This window comes from Macaca mulatta, chromosome 3, assembly GCF_049350105.2.
Source record: "Macaca mulatta isolate MMU2019108-1 chromosome 3, T2T-MMU8v2.0, whole genome shotgun sequence".
NCBI classification, from domain to species: Eukaryota; Metazoa; Chordata; class Mammalia; order Primates; family Cercopithecidae; genus Macaca; species Macaca mulatta.
Window position 1 is genome coordinate 123,404,821 of NC_133408.1, and position 23,390 is coordinate 123,428,210.

Here is a 23,390-nt window from a genome sequence, read left to right on the forward strand (position 1 = left end):
AAATAATTATATCTAGTCCTTTGCTTTACTGTTATCATTGGGAATATATGGTTCTGTGAACAAGATAACATGGCAATTCGTAACAAGTGTTACTGGAATTGTGACTAGAATTGTTACTGAAATTGTGGACGTTTTGCACTTTATTTGCCTTTATCAGTCAAGAAATAAATGACTCTTGCTTTGGAGATTACAGTTTATGTTGCTAAATGTAATGTATTGTACAGTCCTAGAAAATCTTCCATATAGGGGATGCAAATTCAATTTTTACTTAGCTCTATAGCCTCTTATATCAGTAAAGGCAAACAAAACAGTAAGATGATTACTCAATTTATTTTCCATACCATACCTTCCTTCACTTCCTGTTTTTTGTCCTGATTTTCCAGTTCTGAGTCCTGGCCAACTTTAGGTTCCACCATTTCCTCATCTTCCTCATCCTCTAGAAAAAAGAAAGAGAAAAATACAATATTTTCTTTCCTCCAAATCAAAGTCTTTGGTTGATAGTGGGAGGTAGGGGTAAAGGGTAAAGTTCCAATCATTTAGGGCAACATCTAAGTAAATCAGTCCACAATGAATGCTCAAGATAAATGTTCATGAATTTATGAATAAATTATCTCCAAAAGGGGCCTCTTTGAAAATTTCCCCAAGCTGTTGAGAAAACCACACCGAAAGGGCACCTGTACATCCAGCTCCAGGCCCTTACCATGTGGGATGTCTTGGAATTGCCTCCCTGACCTCTGAAGCTTCTTCGAAGATGGCCCAGGAATAGATTTTAAAATGTTTCCACCTGGAGCACATTTTCCACAGGGGACACCTGTTGTACAGATGACTCATTTCCAATTTAATTCTCACCAAATTAATTTGTTTTTGACCTACAGGAAAGGGTTAAATACAGGTCTGACCCCAGGTCAAATGCCATTGGCAAGTAAACAACCAAGGGAAGGGCCCCCAAAGTCAATGCCATTGGTCTGGGAGAAAACAACTCAAAATGGTATTTACACATTCAGAGCAGTTCATGCATTAATGTGAATTTAATGAGACTAACAAGTCGACTGAGTTGGCTACCCCTGCCAGATGTTACAGTGCCCTTCCTGCCCTATGCAAATGTATGCTCGTTTTTCCTCTTCTCTCAACTTGCCTTTCCTAGAGGCCCCTTCCATTATAGAGTGTTTGAAAGCATCAGGCACAATGCAGAAGGTTTAGGGGAGAGTCAAGGTGTCACAAGAAAATCCAAATTATAGAAAATAAAATGATATAAAAAATAAAATTTGCTTTCAGTCTTTAAATATGGTATTGTACTCCATGTAGGTTATCGATTTCATTGGTTCAAATACAGTTGAAAAGAAATGACTTTGCTTTTCTCTCTACCCCATATATTTGCTCATTCAATAAATATTTACAGACCTTCTATAAAATCCCAAGCTCTGTGGATAGTCCCATTTCCATCACAATAAATCCTGAGATTCATCAACTCAAAATTTCAGCACCAATCGCTTAGAATATATTATAAATGCATACTTAAATGCTCAAATAAATAAATACATCCTGAAAAACAACTTACAAAATTCTAACTAATATTAAGCAAGTGATTTGTGGAAGGAATATCAATTTTAAAAATATACATATGTAAAGCATAGCATTGCAATTTAGATATTAGAATTTTAATTGAAATATTATACTCTATAGGCATGCAGGTAGACTGTGGAGCCAAGCTCACTACTTTATAACCACACTATATATATATATATATATATATATATATATAAGAAAGGAAGTAAAACATTTTAAAGAACTGTCACTTACTATTCACACAAACCCCTAAGGTCACATTTATTAGATGAAACGTCGCACTTAAAATTTTGAAATGAACACTGTTACCCAGACTTTTAAACAAATAAATCTTTAAAAAGTTAAGTTACAAATAGCATATCTATGTCCTTATCCATATGTCAAGATATTAATGCTATCTCATCATACACACACACAAAAATCCATTTGGAAAGTCCTGATCAAAATATCCATCTCGACATGATGTATCTTCCCGACCCAAGGACTAAACACAAAGTCTAGTGAAGATCTAGCTGGAGAGGTTTCCTCTTTCAGTAAACCTTGGATGAAGAGGCAGTTTTCAAAAGGCCTCTCAGCTGCTGGTAAGTGGCTTCATTTCTGAACCTTCTGGAGACATTTCTTTAACAGATTCAGCAGCCATACCCTGACACTTATTAAGTACAGGGCAAATACAACAAAAACCAAGGTAATAAGGCCAGAACTATAGGTTGAACTGTGTCCCCAAAATTCATATGTTGAAGTAATAAACCCCAGTACCTCAGAATGTGGCCTTATTTGAAGATAGGGTCACTGCAGATATAATTAGTTCAAATGAGGTTATAATGGAGTAGGGCACCTAATCCAATATGACTGGTGCCATTATAAAAAGGGAAAATTGGACGCAGACACGCACACGCATAGGAAGAACACCATGTGGAGACGAAGGCAAAGATCAGCCTGATGCTTTTACAAGCCAAGGAACACCAAAGAGTGCCAGAAAACCACCGGAAGTTAGGAGAACAGATTCTTCCTCACAGTCCTCAGAAGGAACCAAGCCCACAGACTTCTTGATCTCAGATCCTAGCCTACAGAACTGTGAGACATTACATTTCTGTTGTTTAAATAGCCAGTTTGTGGTATTTTGTTATGGCAACACTAGAAAACTAATAAAGCCAGTAAGTGCATTTCCTTCTATAATCTTACAATTTACTAAGAAGGGATACAGGAGATATTCAATAATCTTAAGGCAGTGATGAGTGCATCACTTGTATAATCTAATTTATTTATCAGAACTTAGTACCATTCGTCCAGTTTTACAGATGAGGAGACAGAATAATTTCCCCCGAAGGAATTGCAACCACATCCCGCTTCAAGTTCTGTCTGGCTCTGCCTGTTTTGGGGTCTGTGATCTTTAACCACTATGCAAACTGCCTCCTGAACCACAGCATGATGTGAAATAGAAATGCCACGGAGAAAGGGCTGAAATACAAGCAGCTGCAATGATATGTTGCAAGGTAAGGAGGCTTTGCAGGGACTTTTTGAGGTGGACTTGCATGGCCTCAACATGGATTGTTCGTCCACATTCAGGAGGTGAGCAAATACAAGTTGTAGCTGAGAAGTTATGTTTCACACCCTTGAGAGCTGTACATAATGGATTATTTTATTTATCAGGTATATATATGCTACAACCACATTCTGTTCTAATTTTCATTCTGGAATCCACTGCTTTGAGACCTGGCCGGCAATGCTTAATATGAAGTGTTAATTCCTCCAGCCAGAAAGATTCACAGCTTGGGTGAGAGCAGCACCCTGAGGAAGTATTTGATCTTGTTCCAGGCTGGAGTCCACCACTTGCTGGCCCCTGGGTTTTATCCAATTCATAGGAACTCTCTGAGCCCCCATTTCTGATCCGCTGGAGTGGGATAATAAACCTTCCTTAAAACACATTGTTATTGTAAGAATAACTAAGTAAAATAACAAATGCAAAATTGCTTTTTAAACCATCAAGGTCATTGGGAACATACTTAAGCAGAAATCTTCAAAACAAATGTTGCCTTAGATTCTAACAAATATTGACTGAGCACTTACTATGTGCCAGGTGCTGGGCACACACCAGGGAACAAGACAGACAAAATAATCTCTGTGCTCATGGAGCTTCCATTCCAGTGGAGAGAAACCACAAACGAATAAAAAAAACCAAAATATATACTATGTCAGACAAGTGCTATGGGGGAGAATACAAAATAGGAAAGAGATGAGGCATTCTGGTCAAGAGTGGGAGAGTCTCAATTTAAAACAGAGTGAAAAGGCCCATCAAGGCCACACCGAGATGACATGTGAGCAAAAACTTAAAGGAGTTAAGGGAGTGAGTTGTGTGAAGACCTTGGAGGAAATAAGACTAGTAACAAATAGATTCTTGCTTCTCAATCCATGGACCCAACGGAAGTAATGGATCAAGGTCTGTATTCATTGATAATTAGCTATACTGACTATAGATAACAATTGTGCCTTCATTACAGCCATCTAGTTTGTGCACTTAAATCTTCTAGTTCTTAAAACTAAAAGCAGTTTTACCAAATGACTTTGAATTAGTCAGCTTTAAATAGTAACAAGTTCTCATCTTTCACAGCTATAAGGGTGTTTATTTTAAACATTAATTCTCAGAAGAGTCAAAAAAGAAACACCACGACCAAAAGTGCCACTACCAGCTTATTGGAAAAATATTATTCTGTGAAGGGCTTGGCTATGAAAAGGACTAGGTTTGTGATACGATGTCTAGGTTTATGCATAGAAGCATGTGAGGAAATAGCAGGTTATCTAATTCCTTAAATGGAAAATCCTTCCCCACAGAATATGTTTTTGATCAGTCTAAAAAAAACCACACACACACAACAAATATGTATTGTGTTTATAGTATGTACAAATGAGAAACTGTGAAAAACAGTGAAATTTAAAAAATAGTACCCGCCCTTTTAAAGTGTCTACAAACCAGTTGTAGGTATTAATTTTTAGTGGTCACAGAATTCTTTGTCTGTCATCCTTTTAAAGACATAAAGTAAGTTTTTCGGTGGATTTGCTAAGGAAATAAAACACAAGAGACTGGTTTGTTTCTCTGCATACTGATATGTTTGCCTTGCTCAGCAAAGAGAGTATATTTTTCTTTAAAACTCTGGTTTCCTTTCTGGTGCAATTGGAATTACTTCTGTTGAAACCATTTTCAAAACAGTTAAATAACTTTAAAGAAAAGGATTTATGTAGACCTGCTACAGACTACTGATATATGAGTTGTGCCACTAGTTCATACCCAGTTACGTTTCCTTAGAGATTGGAGGGAAGAAAATTACCACCCATGTATGGTTTCCTGTATCCAGGTCCACACAAGAAATTAAACTAGTGGCAGAAGTTAATTACCTGTCAGTCCAAGGGGCTAATTTCTAAACAATGGCATCTTTTAGACACATTATTTTATTTAATACCCATATTCTGCCGTCTCCAGTTGCCACATTCATTCCCCCTGGCTGGAAAAATCTTTGGTAACCACTGTCTTCCTCCCTTAAGATTTTCAGAGGTCTAAGAACGAATAACTGCGTATTATGCAGCAATCACAGATAACACACTCAGCACGAGGCTCAACCCTTTGCCTGAGCTCTAGAAGAGTTCGTTTCCTCCATTAATCCATGGCTCTAAATGAAGCCGATGTAGACCGTTTTAGTAACAAGTCAGTGAGTAACAGCTCACTGACTTGTTCTGATAGGCTTACAAATGTGAGGTATTTGACAGGGAGTGCAGTGGAACATTTGTCAGTGTTTGGCAATACAGTATAACAGCAAAACCCCTTTCTGTCCGGGGCATATTCCCTTTGTAGCAATTACGGATTGGTGATATGGTGGATCCTACTTTCCTCTCTCGAAGCCCAGGGGGAGAGAGTTTCCTGCTGTTCATCTCCTGGTGGCCAGGGCACAGACAGGATCTGGGGAGTCAGACTGGTTGCTCCTAACTCGGGCTTTGTCTTTGGATCCTTGCAGTCAAAGCTGAGAAAAAAGTTAAGATTCATTTCGGGGAAAAACCCAGTAGCAGCAGTGATGCCCAACATCCCAGCAAGATTGTTCCAGAGGCCCAGTGTTCCGGAGTTCCCTTGGTGCCTACGCTTTTTCAAACCTGTTCCTTCTGCCTCCTGTTGATTCTGTGAGTACCAGATTTCCTTCCAATAAATCCCACTAGAGGTGTTGTCAGCACCAGATTTCCTTCCAGTAAGTCCCACCGGAGATGATGCCTGCTGCATGCAACCAGAACCCTCAGCGACACAAGGCGACCCTCTGTGAAGAGCGGGGTTTGTGTTTTACGAGGCCACTGCGTTCTTGCTTTCCTCAGTCCTCTTAGGGCTTGCAAAACCTCGGGATAAGAGGATCTGAGCTCCTGCCAGAGCCCTTGTTGCTCTGCTCCTGACGTTTCATGAGAGGACTGTGGCTCCTCCATCTGCCACCTCAGGAAGACCGCTAAGGCTGGCTCAGGTGGAGAGTGAAGGCAGGGAGTGGAAAGGGCCATTTCACTCCATCCTTCTCAGCTCCAAAGGGCATCCTGCTGCTGCTCAGAGCAGCAGGCACAAAGCAATGACCACTTTGACTTTGAATTGAATGGGCCAATGACTGCAAGATGCACAATTATTTTATATACCACTGAGAAAGACGATTACTGCTATTAAACTATAACACATCATCAATTTTAATGTGAAAATTGTGAATGTTAGAAATGATCAAATACGTTGTGGCTTATGAAATGAATAGAAACAAGCTTCCAAGATGTAAACTGGCAAGGACACAGAGGCAATTCTAAATCAAGCTTCCTACTGTACTATTATTGGAGAATAGACTTGGAGAGAGACAAAGACCTGAGTTTTTCTGTTTTGTTTTGTTTGTTTGTTTGTTTGGATATGTTCTTTTCAACTTAAGAACAAATGCCCTAGCCACTTTTATATAATTCCATGTATGGATATTCAGATGGTGATTCTTCTAATAACATAGTTTTACATTTTTAATAGAAAAAGACTTACCCCTTCAAGTTCTGTTAAGGTTTTAAAAAAAATATTGGAAGATATTCTTTGCAGTTCTGGTTTTGGTTTCATCTTTTTGCATAATGCCTTTTGTCTTATCTCATCTTTTCTAATATTATACGCTCAATCTGGTTAGCACTTACACATATATCTTCCACTATCACCTACAAATTGATTTCTCCAGCCAAGATATCCCTTCTAGGCTCCAGACTCTGTAGTGGACATTCCAACACGATTGTCTCACGGGCACCTCACACTTGACATGTCCACAGCAGAGCTCTGACCTGCTTAATGGTGCCACTGTTCATATGGAATCCCAGCTGGATACCTGAGCACTACCCTCAGTTCCCCTTTTCCATCAGACACTAGTAAGAGCAGGAGGGTCTCAGTCCCGTCCATTCCACCTCCAGCATCTGTCTTGAATCTGCCTGTCTTTACAGCCCTTTATGATGTAGCTCCAGCAGCTTTAACTCTTCCTCTAAAACAGATTTGTGAATCCCCTCCATTGTTCTACCACCCACCTTGTAAATATCTCTATAATAACACATCTCATACCATATAAAATTAGTTTTTTACATCTATCTCTGCAACCAGAGTAAATGTCCCTCAAAGACCTACTCTTTTTAGTATTATCAACCTTAAGTACTGAGACCGGCAATATGAAAACAGGAGACTGTTCTAGAAATTACTAATGGTACTACATCACGTAGGGCCTTGAATGGCAGAACAAGAAGTGTGGACTTCTTCCTAGAGATCAGTAGCCCACTTTAAAAAAACATTAATCGCATTCAGTCCATAAATATCATTAGCAATTTCAAAAGAAACCCAAGGCACTGGGGATGCTAAATATGGCTTTTGAAGCCACACTTCTCTCTTCCCCCGCACACCCTTTGTGCAGATTCCGATATATCTGTCTGGGGATGGCTTGACCCTCAATGAAGATCATTGCTGTCAATCTACCCTGCAGGGAAACTGGAGGCTTTAAAAAACACAAGAGTCAAGTTCTGATTTTGTTTAAGGATATGACAGCAAAGTGGAGGCTGCAGGAGAGTGGGCAAGACTGAAGCCAGGGCACAGTAAGAAGGTAGGCCATAGCCGTAGTCCAGGCAGCCATTGAGAACCTGACTTTGGTCGGTGCAGTTGCCAGCGGGTGTGATGAATCAGACTGTGAATTTAGACATGTATTTGCACAGCAGACAGTGAAGGCTCTCGCGCAGAACTCACTCAAGCCACCCTACCCTTGGACCAACTTTGGATACAGCTTGCCAACTTTGCCGGGAGTCCAGAGTGAGCCACCCTCCCAATATGTATCACAGCAGCCAAGATAAAGTATAACATGCACCACTGAATGCTTACACAAACCAAGGTGAGCGCCTCTACGCTTTAAAAATATGCAGGAAAGACATATTTTGTGGGATTTTCAGTAAGCACTTTGTTAAATATACTACATGCTAATATTGAAAAAACCTTCACTTTCTGGTCTAGAAAAATCTGGCCAGAGTAAAGAAAACATACATTTCTCATCGTACAGAGCGCTCCTGTTAACACTCCAGGCCACATCAGATCTCTCCTAAGGCTCTAACATGACAGTACTTGGAAAGTTTACTTCCTGATGGAATATCACCCAAGGCATTGCAAATGGGAGGAAATGAAAGAAAATATTCAAAATGAGAGGGGAAATCAGAGAATAGTAGTTTTTAAGCAGCTGTTTCTGAAACTTGTAAGAGCACTGATATGTAATATATGCACAGTAAATATGTATTGAATTGAATTGACATGGGTCAGTCAGCTTGCATGGAAGGACAGAGATGAGGAAGAGAACAAGGACCTTCCCAGAGAGTCTCAGGCAGGAGTCTGTGGACACCTTCAGCAATTTGATGTCTGGAGATAAGAAGGCCTGACTGATCTGTGCTGCCATACGTTTTTCTTCTTAAACACCTTTAATGGCTCCCTATTTCCTAGATTAGCTCAGCAATTAAGGCCCACTACCATCTGACCCTAACTTAATTCTCCAGTATTGCGCACAGCAGAGCAGCCTTTGACTCAACTGTGCATAAAAGAGGCCAAGTTTGTTGTCAGAACCCATTCCTCCACCATCTTCCTTATCTTCAGTCTTAGGTCTTTCAGGTCCTTGTTATCCAAGATTTCTCGGAAAGTCATGGATCCTTTAGCCACTGAAGAGAATAGTTGGATGAACTAATTCAAACGGATAGACTACATAACGGTTATCCAAATAAATTAATCTATAATGGCAAATTGCAGATTTTATGGGATGTGGGAAGGTGAGATATTTTGAAAGAGCACAGCCACTTCTCAAGTCAGTTCTCTTCCCTACATTCTTGTGAGCAAGGCCATCCCATTGCACAACTCCAGAAAGCAGCATTGCCATTATGGCCTATGTGAATAGGGCCTCCTTGAGGGTGTGTAAGACACAGCCTTTATGGCTATCCTTGGCAGCCCTATATATGTATCTGTCCACATATGCATGCACATGCCTACACACACACACACACACACACACACACACACACACACACACAGAGCAAAAAATTCAAAACAATTGAAGATGCAATTCTTGGCTGCTTGGAAAATAAGGAGGAACTCCTCTGTTTTTCAGACTCAAATCCTTTCTGCTGTCTACTTCTGCTTTTGGATAATTCCATTCTCTATTCTTTTGCTTTCTCTACTAAGTTTTCCCAATGTGCAAATCCTCAGTTTCTCTTGGTGGGAACCTTGCTTGTGAAAAAGAAAACCGGAGTCACAGAGATAGAGATGTCACAATATTTAACTTTTAAGAGTGACTGTAGATCTGTCCCAAAGGAAGGCAGACACTCAAGGTCTTCACTTACTAGAATTGTTATTGTGTTACGTTGACCAGTTTAAAAAAGAGTAAAATAAATAGAAACCATTTAGAAACACCATTTTCACTGTAAGGGAATTGTTCCTAAGGACAAAGTGGTATCTTCCATACCTAAGAGTCGCCAACTCCGTTAATGTTAGAGCTGTTGTCACATCAATCACTGCATACAAAGGTCATCCCGCTAATATTAGTACATGTTCTCTAGCATTCCTTTTATTAATAGTATCAAATCTCGTTAATTTTATCTCCTTGTATACCCTTCTTTTGCACAACTGCCTTTATTCTCTCCATTTCCCACCTCCTTTTTTTTTTGGTTAAGGCCACCTTGGCTTTTTATGCAGCACCTAGTCATTGTTCCCTACCTCCAACCTCTTTCCACGCCTACTCTTGCTACAAACAACACTGTCCAATCAATCCTCTTCAAACAACTTGTTCATATCCATTTCCTGGTGGAAACATTTGATAGCTTCTATGACATGCAGAGTAAATGCTGAGTTCCTTGGCCTAGTCTTCAAGTCCTCTAAGGTCTGGCCCCAATATGTGCTTCCTGTTCAAATTTCCTCTACTGTGTTCACCCCCGCACACACATGTATATACACACATGCATACTCCAGTCTGCCTGCACCAACACAGTATCTGCTGCACACATTTCCACATGCCATCTGGACTTTGGTTCATGCTTCCCCTCAGTCAGACTCTCTTCTTCCTTTTCTGTTACAAAATATGAGCACCTACTATGTGCTGGGTACTATTCTATGTATTGGAGATGCAGCAGTGAACAAAACAAGTAAAAATTCCTGCCCTCATGGAGCTGGAATTCTAGCAGGAAGATGGAGAATAAACAAGATAAACAGTTGAAGTATATAGCAGGTTAGAGAGCTGCAATCACTAAAGACAAAAAGACAGTGGTAGGTGTCACAATTTTACACAGAGAGCAAGGGAGGTCCTTATTGAGAGGTGGCATTTGGTAAAACACTCAAGGAAGTGAGGGATCAGGTTATATGGACCCCTGTGGGAGAGCAACCTAGGCAAAGGAAACAAAAGCACAAGGGTAAGAGTGCACCTGGAGTGTCCAAGGCCTCCAATACTTTCTGATCTTCCCTACATGTTAATCCAGCTACACCAATGACCTGATTCTAAGGACCCCCCACCAACAGTCCCCCACGTTGTTCCTGCACTACCTGTTGGAGGGATTTCTTCTTCCTTTAACCTCTCATAGCACTTCAGTTGGGTATCTCCTACAACCTTTTCTTCATCCAATTAAAGAACTATTATGTTTAAGATTGTGGCATTTATCATTCTCCAGCTATGATATATTAATTGTAAGTAGAACATATTTCTCTACATTTATGAGTTTTTTCCTCCCAAATTCTTGGGAGTAGAATCCATTAATTATTCATATCTGTATGCCCCAATATGGATGTCTAGTAAATATTTTGACTGTTTTAAATTTTAATAATTTCTAATTTCCCCAGTAGTTCTAAAAAGGACATTTTCTCAGTGGTTTCCCCAATGTTTCAGTTGGATCATGAATCTCCTCACTCAGCATCAAAGTGTTTTCCTTTCCTTGATCACTAAGCCCTACCACCACGAACAGCAACTCTTGTCTACACTCACCCATGCCTCCCTGCACCCACTGTGAGGTTCACGGTCCTTTCTTGTTTGTTTCCTGTCCTAGTCACCAGTCACCAGGTAATTACTGACCACATATTGTGCGGTAAGATGTATTCCAGGCACTATGGAAAAACAGTAGCTATTGACTTATTGAATCCTGCATGTCTATCAGTCTATTGAATCCTCATAATAACTCACTAAGGCAGGCATTATGAGCTTTCTCTATATATGAGGAAACCGGGGCTTAGAAAGGGAAGACACTTTCACTAAGGTGAATGAGCTACATGCAGCAGTAGATTCAAGAGTCAAACTCATGTTTTTCCAACTCCCAAACCCTTTCTACTGCTAAACAGTACCAAACAGTATAAAGAGAAAAGGGGAAATGTAATTGACATTTGTGGTTTTGACCATCCAGAACGCACCACCCCACTTCTTGGGATAACAGTCCCTCTATTCTTTGGTGGACACATCCCCCCTCTCTCCTTTAAGTAAATACTCCTTAAGATTCAGAGGAAGACTTTGTATCTGAGGCGAGGATCAATGAGACTATTTTTCTTGTACTATTAGTAAAATGACCATATACAATACCATAAATTGGGATACTTCTGAGAGAGAATGGAGGTACAATTAATAATTAAGCTGCAATGACAGGGGTGAATAAAGAGTGCCTGGGAAAACCAGACCTATGGTCATCGTACCCGTCAGTCTACCTCCTTTGGACTAGGTGACTGTCTTGGGAAATTCTGGATGTATCTCTTGTTATAGAAGTAGACTCTTCTTTTCTATTGGACTGAGTGACTGTTCTGGCTAAACCAGAACACATGGTCACCATCAGGAAAGTGAACTCCTCTCCTCTACTGGATTGGGTGTTGTACTGCTGTGGAACTGAAGCTGCCATGGCTCACCACATGGAACATGAAAAAGAAGGAATAGATAAAGCAGGACTAAGATGGATCATGATAGCAACTTGGAACCTAAATTGAGCAGTAGCTGAAGCTAGCATGACCCTAGTGCCTAGGGCCAATTTTTATTTATAAAAGCCAACAAACTTTCTTTTGGCATAAGTAATTTTGGTTGATTCCTGTCACTTGCAATAAAAAATGTGTGAGTGGTCAAGAACTAACAATGATTGAGTATCTTCTTTGTTATTTTTTCTTGATAATCCTTTCAGCATGCACACCATCCTGCAAGGTACATGGGGTTAAATGCATGAGTTGCCATATTGCTCGGGTTCAAATCCTGCAAGTGCTAGCATTTTTACATTTCTACAATTTAGAAATAATCATGGGTTACTTACTCAACCCTTGCCCCTCAGTTTCCTCAGCTGTAGATAACAGAATTACCCTCCTTGGATAATGGCAATACTTTAATTACTTTATACATTTAAAAACATTTTGTTATTATTGATGACAAAATTGAGGCTCAAAGAGGTTATATACGTTGCTCAACTACTAAATTACAGATTTTTTAACCCCAGTTTTTGAAACCCCACATTCCATTCTGTTTCAGCTGTGTCCACACTGGTGCCAGACTGCCTTAACTAGGCTGTGAAGGATGAAGGTATGTTAAATGGTTTGGAGGTGAAAGTAAACATGTCCAGTGGAAAGGAAAAGTTGTGGAAGTTGCAACAATATTTGGAGCACAGTTGAAAACAAAGCTGCTAGCTGTATCCTGTCAAACTGACTCCAGCCTCTTTTTCCTTGCCTATTCCAGTTTCAGTTGCCTGTTATAGTTTCAACATGGCCAGTCGGATGCTTCACAGTCCATGTGTAGGTATAGCCATGCTCCCATCTACTGCATGGAGCTTCCTTGAAGAGTTTTGTGTTCCCCAACACAAGACCATGCCATGTGTCCAGATCTATCTCATAATGCATGGGCTACCACTCTTTGGTTTGCTGACTATACTTCAACTGAGCTAGCTTCTTGGACATTTACTGATGTCAAGAACTCACACCTCACAGCTTTTGCATTGGTATTCCCTGTACCTGGAATACTCTTCATCCAAACATTCATCTTTCTCCATGATGCCTTTAGGGTCCTTATTCAAATGTCACGTCATCTGTGAGGCCTCCCCTCTTCCAACCCCAGTTAATACAGCAACATACCACCATCTGTTGTGCCCTGGTACATGGCACTTGTTTTCCCTTCACCCTCACTTGTTTTTTAATTGCATAGTACTGACTACTATCCGAACTTCCACATTTATTTATATATGTATTTATTGTCTATTTGTATTTTAGTGGTGGGAATTGAATGAGAATTCTAGACTCACTAGAATGAGAATTCCACAATAGCAAAGACTGTGTCTCTTCTTTGCCGTATCCAAAGTACCTAGGAAAGGGCTGGGCATATGGGAGATGGCAATGAATGTTTGTTGGGTGATAATATGACTGCACAGGAGGACATTAAAGCAGCTGCTGTATCAAAACTCTCCCCTCCCATCAATTCTATAGGCCAGCAGAGCAATGGCAGATTCTATGATGGAAATCAGGACATCCACCTGCCCCATGCCCACCACCAACTTGGTCATAGATGCTTACAACCACACAGATCTGGTTCCTTGAAAAGGGAATTGTCTATCTCTTTAGAATTCTTGTTCTCTAGAAAATGGAAATAAGATCTTTGGAGTGTTTTTGCTGACACCCATTTCACCATTTTCTCATTCTAGTGTCCAATTCCCAGCCCAGGGAGAACTGATACATTTTCCATCTGGGAATTCATCAAAATTCATCACAGTCAGATTCTCAGAGAAGATTATTAGCACATTTGTTTGCTTTTATCCTGGCGTTAACAACTCTATTTGGGGCTAAACTATTTCCCCTGGTTTCAACGTCAGGTTTTCCCATTGGCTCAAATATGAAGTCTCTTGTCTGTCAGTGTAATAATTTTCTATTAATTATAAAAGAAGAAAGCTAGCAGTTTGAGAGTCTTAAGGGAAGCATTTGGCTAATCCAAGAAACTGATTTTCCAGTTACTTGGACTAAGTACAACTCTCAGTTGTGGTCAGATTTCAAAGTATCCCTTGTTTTTACTTTCTGGTCAGTCTAGACAGACATGGTTCTTTCCTTCGTTTTTCAAGCTGTTGAAACATCAGGTTGGTCAAAAGAATCTGAATCTCTAGAGAATAAACTGAGCAGCATTTCACCAGAGACTTCATAACTTTCTATTGACAATCCCTCCAAGTAGTGAGCAATCTTCCCAACCTCAATGGTGCTAGGAGAGATTTCACTTCAAAGGCTCAGTGTGAGTGTGAGAATGAAACTGTGGCAACAAAATAATGACCACTATTGTCCTATTCAGAATGGAAGATAGTCTAGTGGTTAGAGCATGCAGTCATGAATTTTTTGCCTGTTCTCAGTCATTTCAGTTTCATGCTGGGTGTCCTCAATCCAACCTAAATTGCCCCCTTTAACAATAATTCTTCTATTCATTATAATTGAACACATGTTCTTCAAAACCCAGTATATTGAAGGCATAGGCTAAGCTTTATGATGACCACATAAATGAATCAAGAAAGAAGCTTGAAGCCAAAGAATTTGGCATTCATGCAAGGAAACAACAAACGTATGTAAATATCTACATCAGAAGAGAGAATGCCTGGAGATGTGCTCTGAAAATTAAATAGAGGTGAGGTTAACAACTGGTGGAGATAGGACAAGTGGAGAGAGAGGAAAGGGAAGTGGGTTTTTTATGGAGTTCAACTTGAGTTGGATTTTGAAGAATAGTGGGACCTAAATAAGGACGTAGAGAGGAGAATGTGGAGTTTCATTTCAGGAAGAGAAAGAAGCATGTACAAATATATAGCAGTGCAAAGATGTAAACAGTGAATGGCAGGTAGATCAGAGAGGAAATAATGGAAGGCCTGAAATACCAAGATAAACACCAAGTTAAATAGAGTCATTCACATTTGCTATTTGATCCACTCAGCTCTGTTGAGAAGCAGCATTTAAAGTCAATAGTGTTTCAACTGATGTCAAAAGAGGGTTCTAAGGATCCCTGGGTAATTAGCAGTGCCATGAGCCAGGAGGATAGTTTCTCATCACACATTTTGTAGTAGGTAAATTATCTACCTATTTTTTTCCCAAGAGACAGCACAGGAAAGTATGGTCTTATTCACTATATTTTGTTATATGGTATGTAAACAATAAATTCTTCAGATTCTTTAAGATCTACTTTAATATCTGTAAATGAGGGATGCTAATTTCTGTGCTACTTACATAACAGAATTGCTGTGTGAAACAATGAGATAATGGATACAGGGCTGCTTTGTCAGTGGTAAAATGCTATAAGGTGTTAGTTATTAAGGTGGGGTAATTGTGATAATAATTACAGCTTCTTGGTGTCCAATGGCCCACCCAGCCACAAAAATGTGCAAGGTAAGAAGAAAGTTATGCAATAGGGTAGAGAAGGAAGGTATTTTAATTAGTAATAATCACAGAAACAAAGGGCTAGAAAGACCCACAGAAGCAGCTATCATTTAGTTGCAATAGGATTTGGGAATGAGGAGCATAAAGCATCTAAACATAGTTCAAACAACAAAATATGAAATAAGGTTCCAAGTTGTGTGAGATAGTCTCCTAGTCCTGTTGAGACTAGAAAGAGGGTGTAAGCTATGGGTCATCAAAATGGGCAATCAGATGGAGCTGGGCTTGCTGCAGGCATGAGCTTAGCTTTAAGGGCAGGTAAGGGTAGGATGAGCAGAGGAAGGGGCATTCCCAGCTACATCCTCTAGGTTAGATGCTCTGGGCTCCCATCATGCTTCTTTAAAGGTCAATAAACATAGTGAATAAAATTGAGTACTGAATTCTCTCTCTACTCTCAGCTCTCAGACCAATGTCTGACCCCAAAAGGGACTGCTTACTTGTGGGTTCAGCCAATCTGGGTATACTATGAAGGAAGGTGTGAAGTCAGGAGAGTGAGCACAATTCAAGGTCAAGGGAAGACAAGCCATGTGGAGAAGGGAGCAAGGGAAGAGAATGGCGGAAAGGCAGGAAGCTAGGTGGAAGCATGGAAGCTAGGCTAAGGCCTTGAGTTTTGATGGAGCAGTGAGAGCAAGGAAACAACAAATTTAAAATAAGTATGTTCTGGTATTTATCTACTCAACAGGCTACAGCTTTGGCCCTGGCCATAATGCAGTCTTCAGATGGGTGGACAGAGGAGAAAGGAAGCAGAACCAGATTTGTGTTTTCTACCATATGTGCCAACCTCATCCTCTGTCCCTGGCCACTGTTTGAGCCTTCGAGGTTTCAAAATATTACCTCCTACTATACAGGGAGGATTTGTGTTCATCTTCTGCCATTCTATATTGTTCCCAGTGCTTTCACGTAAATGCAGAATCATGAAAACAAACAACTGAAAAAATTCCATAGAGATGACTATGGAAGTATTGTCATAAGATGGAAGGATCAAGTGTGCAAATCACATAGCATGTTGTTCAGCAAATTAAATAAAACACTAGGTAAGTGGAAATTATTATTTTCTTCTTCATTTCTCCATCCTCCTCCTCCATGTTCTCCTCCTTCTTAATTATCTTGGTCAGTTTTTTCACTGAATGGATGAACCATTGCCATCCATGGAGTTGAAGGGTCCCTAAACTCTCACAGCCAGCTGATGGAAGAGCTCGGATTAGAAATCAGACCTGCTGACTCTCCAGTGCTCTCTCCATGCTATGGTAGTAATATTGTCATGGAGACTAAGAGAAGCCCCAATTCCAATGAGATTTGAAGGAGAACTACGTCTAGGCAGAGGATTATCTGACATGCTCTCAGCCAGCTTCACCTATCAAGAATGCTACTACCTCATTTACTTATTCCCCTTCTAATCCAAATTTTTCTGCTTGCCTGACGTCATTAGATTATACAAAGTTATTAAAGCTACCCTGTGGCTTCCAGCCAAGCCACTGTGGCCCATCAAATCCTCACTTCTAGAGCCCATGCTTGGCGGAGACATTTACAAGCATAACTATGCACTATTAAAATTTGAAGATTCTTTCTTGGAAAGGCTAATTAAACCAAATCACTCAAACAGGTCTAGACGATGCTGAACAGGGTTTATTATCTGGATCGGTGCCTACTGTGGTCCCACAGGCTTGGCTGCTTGTATCCATCTGCAAAGGAACTTCCTTGCCTGCTCTGCACAGTATCAACTATTGTCCTTTTAAGGAGGAGTCAAATTTTCTGGATCCACATTATCTGCAGCTGTGGGAACAACTGAGAGAAAGGATATTCCACGCTGACATACTTGAAACACCTCAAGTTTCTATCACTCTTCTCCTTCTCTTTTACTAAGAAGTTGACAATTAAGTTTGCCAACTGAGTGTTCTATACACTAGGAGGAAAACAAGAAAAAGGAAGGCTGGTGGGCCTTTCTGGCCATTGCCTTCCTACACTGGTAGGTCATCCCTGTCTGCTGACATAAGCATTCTGAAATAAAAATTGGGACATGCCATCTCCCTGCTTAAAATTCCAGCATTTGGCCAGGTGTGGTGGCTCATGCCTGTAATCCCAGCACTTTGGGAGGCCGAGCAGGTGGATCATCTAAGATCAGGAGTTTGAGACCAGACCAGCCAACATGATGAAACCCCGTCTCTACTAAAAACACAAAAATTAGCCAGGAGTGGTGGTGTCCGTCTGTAATCCCAGCTACTCGGGAGGCTGAGGCAGGTAAATAGTTTGAACCCAGGAGGCGGAGATTGCAGTGAGTCGAAATAGCACCATTGCACTCTAGCCTGGGTGACTAGAGCAAAACTGTCTTCAAAAAGAAAAAAAAAATTCCAGCATTTTCTCATTTCACACACAATGTAAAGGCCAAAGTCTTTACCATATATGATCTCCTGTGATCTAACCTTTGCCTAGTTTTTTATCCTTACACTGCACAAGTCCCCTTAGGGGAGTCTATATTTCAACCATTTTAATCTACATGTAATTGCCCCAAGGAGGCAGTGTATTGAAATGGTTAGGAATACCGACTTTGCAGTTGGACTGCCTGGGCTCGGGATGCTGCTAACTTGGCTAACATGTGTTAAGGACTTACTAGGTGTTAAGCATTGTTCTTCTCAATGATTCTCTCATTCAATTCTTACAATAATATATCAGTAAGTTATATTAATAGCACCATTTAACAGGTGAGGAAATCAAGGTTTAGCAAAGTTAAATGAGTCCAAGAAAGTTCATGTAGTTGGTAAAGAATGGAGCTGGTATATAAATCCAGGTCTAATTTAATTTTACAATTCAAGGTTTTAACCACTCCACCATACTGTTTCATTGTTCTCTTCCCCAAACTAATCTTCTTCCTGGATCCTAACTTTGGGATTGAGAACCAGTCACTGTCATCTAAGCTAGAATCCTGGGATCTGTCAGAAATGTCTCCTCTATGTCAAGTCACCACATTCAATCAGTTTATAGATTTGACCTTCTTAATCTCTGAAAGATTTTCTTCCCCTTTCTCCTCCTCAACTTACTGACATGGCCTTGATTTAGGCCTTTGTCAATTTTCACTGCTGCTGCCTCCTAGCTTGCTGGTCTGAGCCCTTCCAATGTTGCTGGAAGTTGCTAAAAGGCCCTGTCATGCCCCTGCTAAAATTCTGCCAGTGCATCTCCACTGTGCCTTCAGGCTCAGCACCCAAAGCTTTGCAAGATATGGCTCTCACTCCCTACCCCAGCCCCACATGATGACTTCACTCAAGCATTCAGAGCCTTTCATAGATCTCCACGTTGTGCCACTTCATTCCTCTGAGCCTTTGTACCTACTGTTCCCTCTACCTGGAGTATCCTTGATTTTGCTTCTTTCTCCACTCCTATTCATCCTTCAAAACATAGCTTCAAGTTTACCTCCCTGACCCCTCAGTTTGATTTGCCCTGACCCCTCAGTTTGATTTAGCTGCTTCTCCTCTATGTAGAGCAACCTACCCATTTGTCATTTGTATGCCAAATGATAGCATTCGCTATGCTTAAAACTCCTCAAGGGCCATAATCATGTTTTATTTCTTCCTTACTGGTCAAATGCTTGGAAAATAGTAGATGCTCAATTTCTGCACATGGAATTAACAGATAAGTTTGTTAAGGCACATTTTAGGACAGAATCACTGTCAACTTTTTATCAATGTATTCTCAACATGATATATCTTCAGATTCTCTACAAGGCAAAAATTTGTTGATTAGCTTAGAAAATTCATGTTTAGAGATACAAGTTTTTATTGATTTGTTTAGAACTCAACTGAGTATCTCATACAAGTGGGTGCTTATACATAATTTTTGGTTATAACATGAAGTATACATTTCTTTTTCTTTTCTTTTTTTTTTTTAAGAGATTGGGTTTCACTCTGTCACCCAGGCCAGAGTATAGTGGCATGACCACAGCTCACTGCAGCCTTGATCTCCTGGGCTCAAGCCATCCTTCTTGCTCAGCTTCCCGGGCCAATGTTTTAAAAAAAACTTTTTTATAGAGACAGAGTCTCGCTGTGTTGCCCAGGCTGGTCTTGAACTCCTGACTTCAAATGATCCTCCTGCCTCAGCCTCTTAAAATGCTAGGATTACACTTGTGAGCTATTGCATCTGGCTATAAAGCATACCTTTCTTAATCATTTACCTTTCTTAATCATATAATTTTCTTAATCATAGAAGAAAGTTACTAGATTTTTCTGAGAAATAATGGCACATCTAGAATCCTTTGAGAGTCTTTCTATGGTTCTGGTTCTCAACCAGACATTTGGCAATGTTCAATCTGGAGATGCTCTGGTTGTCACAGCTGTAGGTGGTTGCTACTGGTATCTCATGATTAGAGGCCAGAGATCCTGCTAAATATCCTACAATGCACAGAACAGCTCTGGCAGCAAAGACTTAACCAGCCCAAAATGCCAATAATGCCAAGATTAGGAAACTCTGACCTATGACATTTAGAACCACTCATTCACTGAAGACATATACCTGCAATTGTGATAAACTGGATAACACTCAGCCTGTACTTTCTCCCAGTGAAGGCTCTCGTGAGTGGTGGTATTTCCTGTGAGTTTAAATGTGGCTTAAGATCAAAGCCACAAGGACAAGTTCTGTGATCCTGGGGATGGAGACCTTCACCCCTTTCAGAGCCACTCCTGGGTGTGTCCTTTCTTGTAAATTCCACAATCAGCAAACACTTTCCTGCTCCAGATGTGTTTCCTGGCTCCGACTGCTCCTCCCAATTCAGGCTGCAGGAGTTGTTTTCCCAATCCTGACATCTCCAGTTCATGCAAGATCATGGGCAGCAAGAGCACCTGCATGTCTATAGGGCCAGAAATTTCTCCTTCTTCTGATGGATGGGCGCCCAATCAAGAACTCCTCAGACAAGACCAAGGGACTGGGAGCTTCTGGAAGATGAACAACTCTGAAATCCTGCATTGATGAGCAAACAGCAGCAGCAGCAGCAGCAGCAGGAGGAGGAGGAGGAGGGGATAAAGATCTTGGATAACATATTTATTTTGTGGGGAGGGGGATATTGACTTTAGAGGTGGTTTTGTGATACAAATAAATGGAGGGGTGGGCGGGGGGGTGGTGGAGGAAGAAGATTGTCCTGAAATTCACTCTCCAAATGCCAGGTTTACGAAAATGCCACTGATTCTGAATTTCTAAGCAGCAACTCACAACTTCCTCTGACAGACAGATGTCTTACAGAAAGTTCCAGTGAGTGCTGGGGAATTTCTGGTAGTAATATTTCACATAAGGAATATTTTAGCCTTATTTCATAGTGAAGTATCTTACAATCATTTATTTATTATATTGCCCCTATTGCAAACCAAGATTATGTTTTTAGAGCTAAGAAATATCAATAATTTGGAATCAGGGTTTTCTGATTATTCAATAAGCCATCGACCAAGCTGGAGTTTAAACTCAACATGTCCAGGGCTACACAACCACCAGAGGAAGCAAAATCACGATGTTAAGGCAGTGATTTGGTATCATGTTAAATGAATTGAATGATGGACTTGAGTATTAATATTTTTTTAACTGCATCATGTAATTCCAGAAGCCAATTAAATGAAGACACATGCACACGTATGTTTATTGCAGCACTATTCACAACAGCAAAGACTTGGAGCCAACCCAAATGCCCATCAATGATAGACTGGATAAAGAAAATGTGGCACATATACATCATTGAATACTATGCAGCCATAAAAAAGAATGAGTTCATGTCATCTGCAGGGACATGGATGAAGCTGGAAACCATCATTCTTAGCAAACTAACACAGGAACAGAAAACCAAACACCGCATGTTCTCACTCATAAGTGGGAGCTGAACAATGAGAATGTATGGGTACAGGAAGGCGAACATCACATACTGGGGCCTGTCGGGGGTAGGGGGCAAGAGGAGGGATAGCATTAGGAGAAATACCTAATGTAGATGACAGGTTGATGGGTGTAGCAAACAACCATGGCACATGTATACCTATGTAACAAACCTGTGCATTCTGCACATGTATCCCAGAACTTAAAGTAAAAAAAAAAAAAAAAAAAAAAGAGAGAGAGAGAGAAAGAAAGAAAGAGTCTTATTGAGCACCTGTTGTGTAAGTCGAGGGAGATAGCAAAGGTGGCTAAGTAGAGCCACCTTCTCTGCAGACCTCTAAGTTTAGTCAGAGAAGCTAGCAAATAAGTACTTAATACTACATATTATTTACATAGCAACTCCACATGCACGTGCCACATAGCCTCTGATCTCTGTGAACTGAGTGCATTGAAATGTGGCCAGGTACCCAGGGATGAAACTGGAACACGGCTAGGGATACTCCTGTTACAGACTGTCAATCACATCACAGGAAAACCTCTCCTTTGTATGGAGATACAGTAAAGCACAACACTTTTCAATTCAAATACTGTAATACTCTGCAAACAGTAGCTACTTTTATTAGCTAAAGCACAAACCTTCCAAACTTGGCCAAGTGTGATAAACAAGCACTATGTTACTCTTGATAACAGGCACCTGTTCCTCCCACTCGGGTCAAAGATCCCTTAGATAAAGAATGTTACATAAAAGTGGAGCCGGATTTATAGGAAAGAGCACTTGGCATTAACATCCTTAACATGCATTAAGAGTGAATGAGAAAACTACTGTAGGCTATGTTCACAGTCATGTCAAATAATTATACATTTAATATAGCTTTTTCCTGAATTGAGCTTTTGTTCCTTGCATATAAGCTGGTCCTGTTTGAAATGTTTAGGTGAGTTGGTTAATGTGTTTCCAAAAGTGAACATTTTCATACATCTTTTCTTCTCAACTCTCTGTGGTGAAGAGCAAGTTTATTTCATGCTTTAAATTGCCACCACTTAGGAGGCTGGGTCAGCAGGATTGCTCAAGGCCTGGAGTTTGAGACCAGCCTGGGCAACACAGCAAGATCCTGTCCCTAAAAATAAAAAATTAAATAAATAAAAAATTTAAAATTAGCTAGGTGTGTAGTCCCAGCTAACTCAGGAGGTTGAGGTGGGAGAATTGCTTCTGCCCAGGAGGTCAAGGCTGCAGCGAGCTGTGATTGCATTTTTGTACTTCAGCATGGGTGACAGAGTGGGATCTTGTCTTTAAAAAAAATTAATAAAATAAATCAAAATTTCCAATCTGTTGCAAATTGTTTTAAAAATTATTTTTTAATGGAAAAATGACAAAGTGTGTATTTTTATGGCAGGCAACATGATATTTTCATACAAGTACACACATTGTGGAATGACTAAACCAAGCTAATTCATATATTCATCACCTCACATACTTATCGAAACCAGCATGAATGCCTGGAAGTCACCGCAATGTTAAATCCCTATAAAAATTTTTAAAGGCTTACTCTTGATTTCTTTATTTACTTCTCTATAGACTGATAACTAATAGTTTATGGACTAGACCCATTCCAGGGAGCACACGTTGCACAGCACTGACATATGATATTCAAAAGACATATTAAAAGAAGGCAAAAAAGTCATTGTCCATATATATATATGGAAATATATATATAGAAATGGAGTCTCACTCTGTGGCCCAGACTGGAGTGCAGTGGTGTTGTGATGTCGGCTCACTGCAAGCTCTGCCTCCTGGGTTCACGACGTTCTCCTGCCTCAGCCTTCCCAGTAGCTGGGACTACAGGCGCCCACCACCACACCTGGCTAATTTTTTTTGCATTTTTTAATTAGAGACAGGGTTTCACCGTATTAGCCAGGATGATCTCAATCTCCTGACCTCATGATCTGCCTGCTTCGGCCTCCCAAAGTCCTGGGATTACAGGCGTGAGCCACCATGCCCGGCCCATTGTCCATATATCTTTAAACAAGAAGACATCTAACATAAAGTCAGAATATTAAAAATGGA

The 23,390-nt window shown here is 40.4% G+C and overlaps 1 protein-coding gene across 2 annotated transcripts in view; it reads right to left on the reverse strand.

The window, feature by feature from the left end:
- Positions 1 to 23,390, reverse strand: part of DYNC1I1 (dynein cytoplasmic 1 intermediate chain 1) — a 317,872-nt gene that overhangs the window by 122,023 nt on the left and 172,459 nt on the right. For both annotated transcript variants that reach the window (NM_001261582.1, XM_015134256.3), the window contains 1 exon segment: positions 347 to 436. In NM_001261582.1, the coding sequence (NP_001248511.1) occupies positions 347 to 436 (90 nt within the window).